The 16,785-nt window shown below is 35.2% G+C and overlaps 1 protein-coding gene across 3 annotated transcripts in view; it reads left to right on the forward strand.

Annotated features, from left to right (window-relative positions):
* Window positions 1-16,697, forward strand: part of LOC142353028 (uncharacterized) — a 17,138-nt gene extending 441 nt beyond the window's left edge. The window contains exons 2-4 of one of the 3 annotated variants that reach the window (XM_075405218.1): window positions 2,196-2,462; window positions 9,368-9,499; window positions 16,014-16,697. In XM_075405218.1, the coding sequence (XP_075261333.1) occupies window positions 2,196-2,462; window positions 9,368-9,480 (380 nt within the window). In that variant the 3' untranslated portion in view covers window positions 9,481-9,499; window positions 16,014-16,697. Of the gene's footprint in view, window positions 1-2,195; window positions 2,463-5,351; window positions 5,484-9,367; window positions 9,500-16,013 lie in introns of those variants that run through there. The other 2 variants (XM_075405220.1, XM_075405219.1) reach the window with 2 other exon arrangements.
* Window positions 16,698-16,785: the final 88 nt, after the last annotated feature.

Consider the following 16,785-nt stretch of genomic DNA (forward strand, 5'->3'; position numbering starts at 1 on the left):
CACCTCACCTATCCCCCGCACCTAAAAAATTGACGGGCATTTTTAAAACACTTTAATGTGGTTTGTTGGGCTACTTTTTGTTGTTTTTCTCTTGTCTATTTTGATGTTCTGATTTCGGTAAGGTTAAGTTAGAGATTATAATGCACGACGATTCGAGTCGTTTCCGGTATTCTACCGGCTATGTTTTTGTTTCGTCGTCTGACGCTCTTTTTCGTTTTACATTTGTTCACACAGCAAAGCTGAAAAAGTCAAATCTTCTGAATGACTTCTTCCTCTCGGCATTTGCGCGCGTGACGTCATTTCTCAATCTCTTTAGCAAAACTAATTTCGCGTGATTAGATTTTCATCTCAAGTGACTTGCCTCACTCAATAAAATGACTTTTGCACTTTAAAACTCAAGTTTAATTTGAATTTGTTTAAGATCAAAGGAACTCATATGTGCAGTAAAAGTCCCTAATAAGAGGCTTCTGTGGGATGAATTTTAACAAGCTTTATCAATTGCTCTTGAACGCAGTTCATAGCAATTATTGTATACGTGTGTCTTTTGTTTTGCAATTTTTTCACTTGTTAATTTTGCGCTTTTCTTCTAGAACATTCTTTGACTTCTCAAGTGGCTTTTTCACGTTTTCGTTCATTGTTGAGTGATCTCTAGTGCTCCGAAGTAAAGCTTGTTGCTAATATAAAATAGGTTGCAGCATATGAAGATTGAGTGACTCGTAGCGCAATGGTTAGTGCGGGTGGGCATGGATCGGGAGGTCAGTGGTTCGAATCCCGGTGGGGTCGAGATTTTTTGCACCCGTAAAGAAAAAATTGATCTATACTAACGACCTGGAATTAAATTGCCTCGCCTGTCGTTCAGGAGCAATTCTTCCGGCATATGTCGGTTTATGTTGAATTTATCGCTGAATGTTTAAAATGTTTAATAGCCGCCCTCATCTTATCAGCCGGCTATTATTGCGCTCGTATTTTTTTTTTACTTCGTCAAACTTTTTTTCGCTTTACCATTTTGCCGCTTTTTCGACATTTTGCGTGAAATCTTTTTGACTTCTCTAGGCTAGTTTCTCTCTTCTCTCATTCTGCTAAAAGTGAATTTGAACATCAGTTGCTAAGCAAAGCAATTCAAAATGAACAGAGTCAGTATGAAAATTGAAGTCAGAAATAGAAACAGGATAATCCCATAAAGCCCAATTTTAGATGCCCGCTATTCGAACGTCGTTCCTATAAGTCTTAGTTACCACCTCTAATGCTTATTGGTGTTGATAGTAGCCCCTGTAGCCTCTCTCTAAGAAACAGAAGTATGTTCAACTACGAAATGCCATCAAAATAAATCGGACATAAAAAATATTTTTGTACAAAAATCTTTTTTTCAATATATTCTATTCGTTCAATCCCAATCATGCTTATTGGAATCAACGGCGGCTATTTTCCGGGAATCTGCCGGGTATGTTTTTTTAATAGCCGCCCTCAACTTCTCAGCCGGCTATTATAGCGCTCCTATTTTTTTTCACTTCGTCGAAATTTTTCGCTTTACCATTTTGCCGCTTTTTCACCATTTTGCGTGAAATCTTTTTGACTTCTCTAGGCTAGTTTCTCTCTTCTCTCATTCTGCTAAAAGTGAAATTGAACATCAGTTGCTAAGCAAAGCAATTCAAAATGAACAGAGTCAGTATAAAAAATTGAAGTCAGTATTAGAAACGGGATGAACCCATAAAGCCCATTTTTAGATGCCTGCTATTTGAACGTCGTTCCTATAAGTTTTAGTTACCTCTCTCTAATGCTTATTGGTGTTGATAGTAGCCCCTATAGCCTCTCTCTAAGAAACAAGTATCTTCAACTACGAAATGCCATCAAAATAAATCGGACTTAAATGTTTTTGTACAAAAATCTTTTTTTCGATATCCTCTATTCTTTCAATCCCAATCATGCTTAATTGAATCAACGGCGGCTATTTTCGGGCAATTTGCCGGGCATGTTTACCTAGCTTTTTGAGCTGCGTCGATTTTTTTTTCAATTTAGACCGGTCTCTGTTTCTCTCTATTATACGGCACGCGGGTCTATTCTTTCGCAGCTATTCCGGCAATCTGCCGGCTATGTTTATTTTATTCCGAATTATTGGGATCAAACTTCTAAGCTATCGTAAGCTGTGTGCTAAATTACACGAAGCTTGTGTTCTTGTATTGGCGCGTTTGCTTCAGTAGAGCGAGCGATGATTGACAGTGCTTCAAACCTAGGGGATCAGTCCTCACATGACGCGAATGGGATTAACAGAAACGGAAGTGGAATGGGAGACGAAGTAAGAGGAGGAGACACGATGAGTCATCAGACATCGGAATCTTTCTCGGCTGAACACTGTTCGGAGACTGTGGGGGAAGCACCCGCGCCCTCCCCCACTGCTAATGTTGATGACACCCCCTCATCAGTAGTGTCCCAAGGAAATGAGTCTTTAAGTGCATCTTCTGATGGTACGAAATTTTGACTGTTATTATAGCTGCGAAGCTGTAAGCTGAGCGTAGCTATATTGCGGTGCTCTTGGTTTTTTACAATTCAAAGAATTTGAATTGTATTGGGGCGCTGTCTTTTTACGACTCGAAGAGGAGTATTGGAGAAGTCCTTTTTTTTTTAATCAATTTTATTGGAGTGAATTTTTAAGCGGGAAATGAAACGCGTGAAAAAAATTGGAGTAATTTGGTTGCTGAACAAAAGTGAAGAGCGGAGCGAAAATAGAGTGGTTTTTTGTTCATACCGCTGTTTTTGAGAGAGCGAGAAATTGATGTGTGAAAAAATTTTCTCTGAGCGAGCGAATTTTTTTTGTTCACGTGCGGCTTTTAAAAGCAGTTTTTTTTGCAATTTTTCTTGTTTATGAGGTCTGATTATGATATTGTATTGAATTTGAGCTCGTTCTGATAGGAATTGGAGGTTTCAAGTAGTTAATTTGAGTTTTATGCAAATTTGGAGGTTTTTGATCAGTTTTGCTGATTTTTCGACGAAATTTAATGTATTTTGGCCTTTTGTTTTGTTTTACTGCTTTAAGTGCAATTTGCATAGAAGCTCATATCTCAAAAAATATCAGAGATATAAATTGATTACAATTTTGTTGGTATAAAACATTTTTTCTGAAGAAAAATGACAGAAAAATAGAGAATTTTTAAACAACTTTTTTTAATTTTTTGTTTTTTTTTTCGTTTTTTTTTCCGATCGTAGACAATTTTTTTAGCTTGTTATGACTTGCCCACTATTTCGCGATTATTTCATTGCTCTATCTGCTCAAAGTAACTTTATTTGGTTTTATTTTGTCTTGTAAAATTTAAAAAACAATTTACGTTTTCTCGTTTTTTTGTTCAATTTGGTTTTAAATGTCGTTTCTATTCTTCCTCAACCTTTGATATTATTTGGGGAGTTTTCTAGTGGAATTCAGTTGTTGTAGCTCTTTTGGATGTCTCTCATTTTGATTGATATTAGTTTTGAGTTGTTTTTGTTAAAGAAAATCGAGTAAATCAGAGCGAATTTTGGCCACTTTTTGTTTTTTTTCTAAGTTTTTTGCCTATCCCTTCCAATTAAATGTTTTTTTTGTTGGTTACTTTTTCTCAATAAGGAGCTTTTTTGTAGGAGTTGATTCTATGAATTTGCACTTGAAGGCTTAGCAGGTCAGTTTTCATTTGAACAAATTATACAAAACTCTCGTTAAAGAGTTTTTCTTAGTCTTTTTTTAGTTTGTTGTTTAGCGTTTCTCTGCAAGTACTAGGTGGGCGATTGATCTAGCAAAATATATAACTAATTGATTTCTATGAGTTATCGATGGGAAGCTGCATGTTATCTTTTTGTAGAGAATTTTGTTTGGATTTTTAGAGAATATTATTTTTTGCTTTTGTTCTTTGTCAAGTTTCCACTTCTCCAGTCTTTTCTTTGTGAATTTGTTACAATGTCTGTCGATTGGTAATCTGCTGGTGATGCATCTGATTAGTGAGAATAGTAAGATTTCTCCTTCGAGTCGTTTCCGGAATTCTTCCGGCTATGTTTTTTTTTTAAGATCTGTTCACACATTTTCATGATTTTTGAAGTCAAATTGGAGTGGTGATTTTGGTCACGCCGAAACAGGAAATGGAGCGAAAAAGCGAGTGGTTTTGCGGCGTGAATTTTTTTGCTCTAATTTTAAAGTAGAGTGAGAAAACGGTGTTTGAACAAAAAATCGGTTTCTCGGTAGTGGTTTTTTGTTCACATGCGGCAATTTCACTCTGATTTTACTGTTTTTTCGATTTTTTGGATCGGATTTTTTTCTAAATAGTTTTCCCAATCCATTCACAGCTCATTCTGGACCTAGTTTTTTGTTAGAATCAAAATTACATATCTCACTAGTGGTTTTTGTTCTCCATAGCAGCATTTTGTCATTGGTTTTCTGTTTTTTTTTTTTGGTTTTTCATCTGATTTTTTTAGAAATGATTTTCCCAATTCACTCATTGTCCGTTCTAGGTCTAGTTGTTTGTTAAGTCAATGAAAATTCTTTGAATTGTACGTCAGGACTTGTCCTGCTATGTTTTTTTTTTGTTTCGTCGTCTGACGCTTCATTTTCGTTTTACATTTGTTCTAGAACATTCTGTCTCGTCACTGCTTAAATGGCTTTTTCGCGCTTGATTTCACACTTTCTGCGTGACCTAAATTGCGGTTATTCAGAAACAGAATCTGTTCCTAAAACAAATTTGATTGTAAGAAAACAGATTGTATGGTCCGACAGCCGAGTGGTTAAGGCGACTGGCTGTTAATCCGGAGATCGCCGGTTCGAGACGCGACAGGGAAAAGTTTTTTGCACCCAAAAACAACCTCCTTTGAAATAAACTTGTACGTTTTATAGGCGGCGGCGATAACTATTATCAACTCACTTCTGTATCTTTTTCCATCTATATTTTACGGCACGCAAGTCAATTTCGCAGCTATTCCGGCAATCTGCCGGCTATGTTTTACTTTTGAGCGTTTGCCTACTAAAATTTTTTTGCCTATTTTTGGGTTTGATTAATGTCAGAAGATTGAGAGAGAATAACCTAATGTAAATTGTGCATAAAATAAGCTTGACATAGCTCGACAAAAAGCTCTATTCGTTCAACGTATACTTTGCTAAAGAAATGAAGCCTTGAGGAACAAGAAAGAACGTAAGAACGGGTTATAAGAGATGGACAAGTTCGATAGCCTAAGACCAGTTGGTGACAATTAAAACAGACGTTGTTGCTTGGGGATCTATTCTTGTGAATGGAAGATCTAAACTTTCAAAATTTACTATTTCCAAAAATAAATCCTTTAAAAAGGCATTGTGTCAAAAAATTTATGGCACATAAAACAGCCTGTGTTTGTTTTGATGGCAGGTTCAGGAGATAGTGGTGCTTCCTCTTCAGTGACAAAGGAAGAGAGGTCAACAGCAGAGCAAGGAGGTCATGTCTCATCAACCGCTGTTTCAGATAGCAACAGTAGTAGCTAGTGATCTTGACTTTTCGGAGGTACATGCGATTTCTAGCATATCTATAGCAAAATACAAAATATTGATCCTGACCAACTATTGTTTTATAGCTGCGAAGCTGTAAGCTGAGCGTAGCTATATTGCGGTGCTCTTGGTTTTTTACAATTCAAAGAATTTGAATTGTATTGGGGCGCTGTCTTTTTTTTTAAGATCTGTTCACACATTTTCCTGATTTTTGAAGTCAAATTGGAGTGGTGATTTTGGTCACGCCGAAACAGGAAATGGAGCGAAAAAGCGAGTGGTTTTGCGGCGTGAATTTAATTTTTTTCGCTCAAATTTTAAAGTAGAGTGAGAAAACGGTGTTTGAACAAAAATTCGGTTTCTCGGTAGTGGTTTTTTGTTCACATGCGGCAATTTCACTCCGATTTTTACTGTTTTTTCGATTTTTTGGATCCGATTTTTTTCTAACTAGTTTTCCCAATCCATTCACAGCCCATTCTGGACCTAGTTTTTTGTTAGAATCAAAATTACATATCTCACTAGTGGTTTTTTGTTCTCCCTAGCAGCATTTTGAAATTGATTTTGTGTTTTTTTTGTTTTTTTTTCATCTGATTTTTTAGAAATGGTTTTTACCAATTCACTCATTGTCCGTTCTAGGTCTAGTTGTTTGTTAAGTCAATGAAAATTCTTTGAATTGTACGTCAGGACTTGTCCTGCTATGTTTTTTTGTTTCGTCGTCTGACGCTCTTTTTTCGTTTTACATTTGTTCACACAGCAAAGCTGAAAAAGTCAAATTTTCTGAATGACTTCTTCCTCTCAATAGCGGCATTTGCGCGCGTGACGTCATTTCTCACTCTCTTTAGCAAAAGTTTTTTGTGTGATTAGATTTTGATCACAAGTGACTTACCTCACTCAATAAAATGACTTTTACACTTTAAAACTTAAGTTTAATTTGAATTTGTTTAAGGTCAACGGAACTCATATGTGTAATAACGGGCCCTAATGAGAGGCTTCTGCGGACTGAATTTTAACAAACTTTATTAATTTATCGCTGAATGTTTTTTTACCTAGTTTTTTGAGCGGCGTCGATTTTTTTTTCAATTTAGATCTGTATCTGTTTCTCTCTCTATTATATGGCACGAAGGTCTATTCTTTCGCAGCTATTCTGGCAATCTGCCGGCTATGTTAAATAATATAATCTTAATCTTTTTAATCAAGAGCATCGAGAATCGAATTATGGATTGTCGCGAAGCCATACTGAGGCTATTATTGGTCTCTGTTGGGTTTTTTTATATTGGTCTCTCTATTGGATTTTTTTACAATTCAAAAAATTTGAATCGAATTAGGTCGCTGTTTTTTTTAAGATCTGTTAACACATTTTCCTGATTTTTGAAATCAAATTTGCACGCGCAAATTTCAAAGCGGCAATTTTGTTGATATATTTGTGACACTATTTCACTGCTCTCGCACTACTTCTATGTGCGTGACGTCATTTCTTAAACTAAAACTAATTGGCCGTGAGTTTTGTGAACGATGTATAAGTTTTTTATCATAACTGACTGGCCTCACTCTCTAAATGATTTCTAGTTCATTTTAGATCATTCTACCCCCTTTCAAGGTCAATATAGGACAACTATATAATGATCAATATTAATAATAAACGACTAAAGTGAAATAACGAATTTGAATTTTTGGTTTGGATTTTTTTAGTCTTTGAGATTGGTAACTGCATCAATTGAATTGAATTCTGTATCTGTTGCTAGCTATATTCTATCGCGAAAGTCTGTTTCGTAGATAATTCGCCAATTGGGCGGCTCTGTTCATTTTCTTTCATAGCTGTAAGCTGAGCGTTGCTGTATTATGGTGTTTAATAGCCGCACAGCGATAGCTTGGGCTATTATTGGCCTTCTCTTGGTTTTTTACGACTCGAAGAGGAGTATTGGTTTTCTCTCGGTCTTTTTTTTATAGCTGCGAAGCTGTAAGCTGAGCGTAGCTATATTGCGGTGCTCTTGGTTTTTTTTGTTTCGTCGTCTGACGCTCTTTTTTCGTTTTACATTTGTTCACACAGCAAAGCTGAAAAAGTCAAATTTTCTGAATGACTTCTTCCTCTCATTAACAGCATTTGCGCGCGTGACGTCATTTTTCACTCGCTTTAGCAAAGGTTTTTAGGTCATTTGCGTGATTAGATTTTGATCATACATGACTTACCTCACTCAATAAAATGACTTTTGCACTTTAAAACTTAAGTTTAATTTAAATTTGTTTAAGGTCAAAGGAACTCATATGTGCAGTTAAGTTCCCTAATAAGAGGCTTCTGCGGAATGATTTTTAACAAGTCTTATTAATTTATCGCTGAATGTTTTTTACATAGTTTTTTGAGCGGTGTCGACTTTTTTCATTTTGTATCTGTATCTGTTTCTATCTCTATTATAAAGCACGCAGGTCTATTCTTTCGCAGCTATTCCGGCAATCTGCCGGCTATGTTTACAGGAAGTAGATTTGTTCACGCGGCAATTTGACCTAAAAGCGAAAGTGAGAAAAGCTGTCTTGGTGAACAGACTTTCGCTAAGCGAGAGAAGATTTTTGATCATGCGCTGCGTTTAGTGAATGACTTTTTGACTTTGGAAAGTAGTTTTTGAAGGAGTGGCACATCTAGATAACCATTTTTAGCCGTTTTTTCGGCTAAGTGGCCCATTTTTTTGCTTTTAATTTGGTTTCGTGTTGAAATTATTTTCATGGGTTACTATATGGAATTTTCAACCTCGGAAATTGGTGCCACAGTGTTTTGCAGAGCCTGAAAATGCGTTTCAAGTTAAAAATTTGCACATATTTCTTGATTTTTTAGTTAATTTTTGGCTTTTTTCTAATTTCTTCATTTTTTGATCTTTTAACCGTCTTTTGTCAAAAAATCAGTTAATATGGCAACTTCTCTTTGATAATTCATATACTCAACGCTTCTTTCTACCTCGATGTAATTTTGTTTTATAAAATTGTACATATGCTAATCCGATTTTGGGATAGTTTTTTCCGATTTTCGTCAGTTTTTTGTTTGTATTTTGGTTGTAATTGCTAGAAATAGTCTCTTTTTGCACCATGAGGGACTTTAATTTCGTTTCAATAAAAATTCTATCATTTTTTGGCGTTAAGTTTTTGAAAAACAGTTGAAACTTCTTCATAAATGCAGTCTTAAAAGTTTTTGACAATTTTTTTGCAAAATGTTTCAATGTTTCATATTTCTGGATTTTTCCGATTTTTTTGTTCTCATCAGGAGGATAGACCTTTGGATCGGATGACTAGTTATCTTTTCTATGTCTTGAATGCTGAACAATAAAATGTATCCGTTTTTCTTGAATTTTCTAAATTGATTTTTAACTTTCAAAAATCAAGAATGTCTTTTTGTTACGGTGTTCCTTATTTTGTGCCCATATTCTTCACATTATAGTTAGTATCATTCTTGCTTTGTCCTGGCACTTAATTCGTTTCCAGTATATTGGTTTTTTTAGTTGTTAAAATTGAAATGAATGATTTCAGCTTTTTCTTAGTTTTTCGTCATTTCTTTGGTTTGCAATTGATTTCATTCAACATCAGGCAGTACTGATAGTTTGCTAGCAAGCCTTTTCCAAATGTGCACTTATGACTATTTACTGCATATTTCTTCCGCCATGGTATTAATTTAAACGATTTTTTGAATATTCTTCTGCTGCTTATGTCTTTTCTATGATCAATTTAATTTTTGAATTAGTATGTAATCATGTTGTCTAGCATATGTACAACAAGGAACAGACGTTGTTGCTTGGGGATCTATTCTTGGGAATGGAAGATCTAAAAATTCAAAATTTACTATTTCCAAAAATAAATCCCTTAAAAAGGCATTGTGTCAACAAATGTATAGCACTTAAAACAGCATGTTTGTTTTGATGGCAGGTTCAGGAGATAGTGGTGCTTCCTCTTCAGTGACAAAGGAAGATAGGTCAACGGCAGAGCAAGGAGGTCATGTCTCATCAACCGCTGTTTCAGATAGCAACAGTAGTAGCTAGTGATCTTGACTTTTCGGAGGTACATGCGATTTCTAGCATATCTATAGCAAAATACAAAATATTGATCCTGACCAACTATTTTATTATAATATAATCTTAATCTTTTTAATCAAGAGCATCGAGAATCGAATTATGGATTGTCGCGAAGCCATACTGAGGCTATTATTGGTCTCTGTTGGGGTTTTTTATATTGGTCTCTCTATTGGATGTTTTTACAATTCAAAAAATTTGAATCGAATTAGGTCGCTGTTTTTTTTAAGATCTGTTAACACATTTTCTTGATTTTTGAAGTCAAATTTGCACGCGCAAATTTCAAAGCGGCAATTTTGTTGATATATTTGTGACACTATTTCACTGCTCTCGCACTACTTCTATGTGCGTGACGTCATTTCTTAAACTAAAACTAATTGGCCGTGAGTTTTGTGAACGATGTATAAGTTTTTTATCATAACTGACTGGCCTCACTCTCTAAATGATTTCTAGTTCATTTTAGATCATTCTACCCCCTTTCAAGGTCAATATAGGACAACTATATAATGATCAATATTAATAATAAACGACTAAAGTGAAATAACGAATTTGAATTTTTGGTTTGGATTTTTTTAGTCTTTGAGATTGGTAACTGCATCAATTGAATTGAATTCTGTATCTGTTGCTAGCTATATTCTATATCGCGAAAGTCTGTTTCGTAGATAATTCGCCAATTGGGCGGCTCTGTTCATTTTCTTTCATAGCTGTAAGCTGAGCGTTGCTATATTATGGTGTTTAATAGCCGCACAGCGATAGCTGGAGCTATTATTGGCCTTCTCTTGGTTTTTTACGACTCGAAGAGGAGTATTGGTTTTCTCTCGGTCTTTTTTTTATAGCTGCGAAGCTGTCAGCTGAGCGTAGCTATTTTGCGGTGCTCTTGGTTTTTTTTGTTTCGTCGTCTGACGCTCTTTTTTCGTTTTACATTTGTTCACACAGCAAAGCTGAAAAAGTCAAATTTTGTGCATGACTTCTTCCTCTCATTAACAGCATTTGCGCGCGTGACGTCATTTCTCACTTGCTTTAGCAAAGATTTTTAGGTTATTTGCGTTATTAGATTTTGATCATACATGACTTACTGCACTCAATTAAATGACTTTTGCACTTTAAAACTTAGTTTAATTTAAATTTGTTTAAGGTCAAAGGAACTCATATGTGCAGTTAAGTTCCCTAATAAGAGGTTTCTGCGGAATGATTTTTAACAAGTCTTATTAATTTATCGCTGAATGTTTTTTACATAGTTTTTTGAGCGGTGTCGACTTTTTTCAATTTGTATCTGTATCTGTTTCTATCTCTATTATAAAGCACGCAGGTCTATTCTTTCGCAGCTATTCCGGCAATCTGCCGGCTATGTTTACAGGAAGTAGATTTGTTCACGCGGCATTTTGACCTAAAAGCGAAAGTGAGAAAAGCTGTCTTGGTGAACAGATTTTCGCTAAGCGAGAGAAGATTTTTGATCATGCGCTGCGTTTAGTGAATGACTTTTTGACTTTGAAAAGTAGTTTTGAAGGAGTGGCACATCTAGATAACCGTTTAGCCGTTTTTTCGGCTCAGTGGCCCATTTTTTGCTTTTAATTTGGTTTCGTGTTGAAATTATTTTCATGGGTTACTATATGGAATTTTCAACCTCGGAAATTGGTGCCACAGTGTTTTGCAGAGCCTGAAAATGCGTTTCAAGTTGAAAATTTGTACATATTTAATGAGTTTTTAGTTAATTTTTGGCTTTTTTCTATTAATTTCTTCATTTTTGGATCTTTTAACCGTCTTTTTGTCAAAAAATCAGTTAATATGGCAACTTCTCTTTGATAATTCATATACTCATCGCCTCTTTCTTCCACGATGTAATTTTGTTTTATAAAATTGTACATATGCTAATCCGATTTTGGTAGTTTTTTCCGATTTTCGTCAGTTTTTTGTTTGTATTTTGGTTGTAATTGCTAGAAATAGTCTCTTTGTGCACCATGAGGGACTTTAATTTCGTTTCAATAAAAATTCTATCATTTTTCGGCGTTAAGTTTTTGAAAAACAGTTGAAACTTCTTCATAAATGCAGTCTTAAAAGTTTTTGACAATTTTTTTGGAAAATGTTTCAATGTTTCGTATTTCTGAATTTTTCCTATTTTTTTGTTCTCATCAGGAGGAAAGACCTTTGCATCGGATGACTAGTTATCTTTTCTATGTCTTGAATGCTGAACAAAAAAAATGTATCCGTTTTTCTTGAATTTTCTAAATTGATTTTTAACTTTCAAAAATCAAGAATGTCTTTTTGTTACGGTGTTCCTTATATTGTGCCCATATTCTTCACATTATAGTTAGTATCATTCTTGCTTTGTCCTGGCACTTAATTCTTTTCCAGTATATTGATTTTTTTAGTTGTTAAAATTGAAATGATTGATTTCAGCTTTTTCTTAGTTTTTCGTCATTTCTTTGGTTTGCAATTGATTTCATTCAACATCAGGCAGTACTGATAGTTTGCTAGCAAGCCTTTTCCAAATGTGCACTTATGACTATTTACTGCATATTTCTTCGGCCATGGTATTAATTTAAACGATTTTTTGAATATTCTTCTGCTGCTGATGTCTTTTCTATGATCAATTTAATTTTTGAATTACTATGTAATCATATTGTCTAGCATATGTACAACAAGTAACACGTGTTTTTTCGTCTTAATTGCAGTGATTAGAAGTGTAATTATAGGTGTTTTTTGATTCTTAAATTTGAGCTTTCTTTTGTGAAAATATTTAACTTAGTTTCTAAGATTATTATCTGCCGTTTGCTTTCGCGATCTTTTTCAGAATCATGAATTGTTTGAGGGCAGTTGATAATCTTGTCAGCTTTTTCAGCCTATCAGTTTTGTGATCATCTTAATTTTCGGATTTTTTAACGTAACCAAAGGTTTTCAATAATATAAAATTTTGCTGCATTTTGTTTCTCTTGGTGACAGTGGTTTAAGTTTCGCCAATTTTTAGAGCAGACCTGGAGAGGTAATCAGTTAATGGTTTGTACAAAATGTAGTGGCTTCCGCTGCAATTACGGTTTTGTTAGTGAAGTTTTGACGCTTCGAGTCGCTTCCGGAATTCTTCCGGCTATGTTTTTTTATTTCGTCGTCATGATTTTTGTTACGACCATATGACGTCACAATCTGCTTTTTGTTCATACGTTCATGCAATTTCAACTGAATTGCGTGCGTGACGTCATTTTTCACTCTTAGTGGAGCGAGTTTTTTTGTTCATGCGTGTGATTAAATTTTTGGTCACACTTGACTTACCTCACTCTCAAAAATGACTTCCTCACTTTGAAATTGACTTTTGTTTACTTTAATTCAAGGAGATAAGATCAAGTGAGTGTGTGCCACTCTAAATGAAGGTTATTTGAGAGCAGATAACAGAAGCGTCAATAAACTGAACAGATACTTAATCAAAATATAACATCTCACAACTTAGAGGTTTTTTGGTCTGTTTTTTAAACTATTTTTTGAGACTGCAGATCTACGAAGCAGTTGCGGCTATTTTCTGGCAATCTGCCAGCTATGTCTTGTTTTTTGTTTTTCGTCGTTATGCGCTCTTTTTCGTTTTACCTTCGTTCAAAAATCAAAGCTAAAAAAAGTCGAAGGTTCCTATTGACTTCGTCTCAGTATCGGCATTTGAGCGCGAGGCGTTGTTTCTCACTATCTAGCGAAGTCTGCGTCAATTATGTGATTAGATTTTGTTCATATGTGACTGACCTCAATCAAGAAACTGACGTCTGCACTTTACAACTTAACTGTAATTTGAATTAGTTTAAGGTGAGAGTCATGTGTGTAATTAGGGTACCTGATAAAACGTGTAAATTTATCGCAGAAAGTTTTGACACACTTTTAAGCAGTGTCGATAACTTCAGCTCATTTCTGTCTTCTACGGCCCGCACGTGTATTTTGCAACTATTCTGACAATCTGCTGGCGATGAATTTTGAACGTGTCATTTCCTGGCTCTTCTTTTTTATTTCTGTTTCAATCCCGAAATGCGTCAAGACTGTCAATGACGGCTATGGTTCTGGCGATTTACCGGCTATTTTAGTCTTTTTTAACTAAGTGGTCTATGTCGAGGTATTGTCCCGCTGTCTGTGTACTTTTTTGAATTGGCTTTCGGAATTGTCGTCGGATCTGTTTTAGAAGACACACAACTTTTGATGCGCAATGTTTGAACTTTGTTCTAATTATTTTCTCTAAAGTTTTGAAGCAGTTATTTGAAACGTACGTTTTTTTAATGAAGTGAATTTTACGCCCTTAACTTCTTGCGTTTTGTGTAAGATAATTTTCTCTCTCTCTCTCATAATTTTAGGTAGCGAAACTCAATCTGCGGCAGTTTGCTTCTAAAAAGTGCTCCGAAATTGTTGTCATTATTTCACTTTAATTGTTAATAGTGGGATATAGTAATCTCTCGAGTTTTAAGTCTTATGAATTTTAAGCCCCTTAGTAAAATCTCCCCCCCCCCCCCCCCCCCCCCCCCCTCCAGGATACTCCCCTTGAAGTGAAACTGGCTGCAATAGATTAGAGCTCCCAGTAGTCATTAGAGAGCCATTCTGCCAAAATTGTTTGGTTGTGTTCAGTCGTACTTACCTGGTCTAATAATTATCGATAATGATACTAATTCTTGTATCCTCTCTTTAGGAAAAAGTTGTGTATCTAACTACAAAATCCAATCAAAATAGGTTTTTTGTCATTTTGTTTCAATCCCAATGGCGGCCATGGGAGTCAATGGTTGTTTCTGAAAATCTGCCGGATATTTTACAACATTACTTTCTGTTTAAATATTTTATCTTTTTAAAATCTGTTTACCACTCCAGTACGTTATGTGATCCTAGTTACAGAGAACGTAGCATTACCTTGTAAACATTTTGTAACAAAAATTGTGTGACGGGTGTTGAAATAATGAACAGGTGGACACAAACGGAAAAGGTCCTGGCGTTTTTTAAGCAGCCTTTTCATCCATGTACATTTTCAACTGATTTGTGAAAAAAAATGATATCGTTTGAACTAGGTTTTATTTATTCTAACGATAGGATATTTGGTCACTCATGACACCTCGCACTCATAATAAATTTTCATTACGAATGTCTCATTCTTATCGAAGTTAAATAAAGAGTACTTCAATAGGATCTTATTTTTTACGTTTGTGTCCCCCCAGTACGTTATGCACCTACAAGTTACAGATCACGTGCCCTTACATAGTACAATATTGTGTAAAAATATGGCACGAGCGTCTGGATGGTCGCAAATGATATGCTCCCGCTATGCTGGGGAGCACAAACGGAAAAGATCCCAATTGTGCTGTTATAGCTGCGAAGCTGTAAGCTGAGCGAAGCTATATTGCAGTGCTCTTGGTTTTTTACAATTCAAAGAATTTGAATTGTATTGGGGCGCTGTCTTTTTTTTTAAGATCTGTTCACACATTTTCATGATTTTCGAAGTCAAATTGGAGTAGTGATTTTGGTCACGCCGAAACAGGAAATGGAGCGGAAAATTGAGTGGTTTTGCGGCGTGAATTTTTTTCTTTCTAATTTTAAAGTAGAGTTAGAAAACGGTGTTTGAACAAAAATTCGGTTTCTCGGTAGTGGTTTTTTGTTCACATGCGGCAATTTCACTCTGATTTTTACTGTTTTTTCGATTTTTTGGATCGCATTTTTTCTAAGTGGTTTTGCCAATCCATTCACAGCTCATTCTAGACCTAGTTTTTTTGTTTGAATTAATTTTTCATTTCTCGCTAGTGTTTTTTTTTTGTTCACATGCGGCATTTTGACATTGATTTTCTGTTTTTTCTTATTTTTATCTGATTTTTTTTAAAAATGGTTTTCTCAATTCACTCATAGTCCATTCTAGGTGTAGTTTTTCTGTTCAGTCAATAAAATTTCTTTGATTTGTACGTCAGGACTTGTCCTGATATGTTTTTTGTTTCGTCGTCTGACGCCTTTTTTTCGTTTTACATTTGTTCACACAGCAAAGCTGAAAAAGTCAAATTTTCTGAATGACTTCTCTCTCTAACGGCATTTGCGCGCGTGACGTCATCAGCACTTTAAAACTCAAGTTTAATTTGAATTTTTTTAAGGTCAAAGGAACTCATTTGTGTAGTAAAGGTCCCTAATAAGAGGCTACTGCGGAATGAATTTTAACAAGCTTTATTAATTTATCGCTGAATGTTTTTACCTAGTTTTTTGAGCGGCGTCGATTTTTTTCAATTTAGATCTGTATCTGTTTCTATCTCTATTATATGGCACCCAGATCTATTCTTTCGCAGCTATTCCGGCAATCTGCCGGCTATGTTTATATAGCCCGTTAGTAATGTAAGAAATTTGCAGTGCGCCTTGACGGCGTAAAATTTATATGCCCACTAAGTATATGGGCTCTGAAGTACCCAGTATGATTGAGAGTTGAGAATATCTCGAGGGGGCATAACGTACCGAAGGTCGGGATTTAACGGAATATATCCGCAATGTTTTGGCATTTACTAACGTCAGGCTGTTTATTTCAGATGTGGAGATTTCTCGTCCCTCCCTGAAATGTAGAACGAGGAATGACATCTCCAAATGGTTTTAACACGCAAATTGTGGCTATATAAAACTGTATTGAAAATTTTTAAATGGAAATTTTACGTCTAGTATTCTAGCTGTAGAAACTTGAGAAACTTAAATTGAGTTTACTTGGAGAAAAAAACTTTATTTATTGTTGTTGTCGACGCTCAGTAGGTCTTTTATATGCACGCTCAAAAATGTACTGGATAAAATTGAAGTTTAAATTGATGATGATATTGATGCTTTATTAATTTATAATGATACTAAGTACCTTAACTGTACTGCTCTCTTCGGTATCTTTAATGTTGTATCTATCTGTTGATTTATAACCTGTTTATAATTTGCAGCAGTTAATTGGATAGTTGTCACTGCTATGGTTTAAGATACATTTTTTGTCGTGCTAATTTGGCGTTTAATTTCGTGTTGCCGAGCAATTATTGACTCAAGGTAGATTTCTGAATTGCTCCGATGTTGGATAGTTGAAGTAAAAAACGTGAAAAATGTACAAATTGTTGTTGCTGGAAATCATTAAATTCGCTTAAAAAAGGTACAATTAGTGGACGTTATGTAAATGAAGATTATGAATTATTAAGATGTCAGTTCTCCGTATGATAAATGCGAATAAAATCGATTTACGCCTTTTAGTTTTTGACCAAAACGAGGGCACAGACCAAATGCTGTTGAAGAGAAATAAAGATAAATTCGTCCTCTCAACTTCGTAAAGAAGTCTAC

The sequence above is a fragment of the Convolutriloba macropyga genome, chromosome 14 (assembly GCF_964194025.1).
Source record: "Convolutriloba macropyga chromosome 14, txConMacr16.3, whole genome shotgun sequence".
In the NCBI taxonomy this organism is placed as follows: domain Eukaryota; kingdom Metazoa; phylum Xenacoelomorpha; order Acoela; family Convolutidae; genus Convolutriloba; species Convolutriloba macropyga.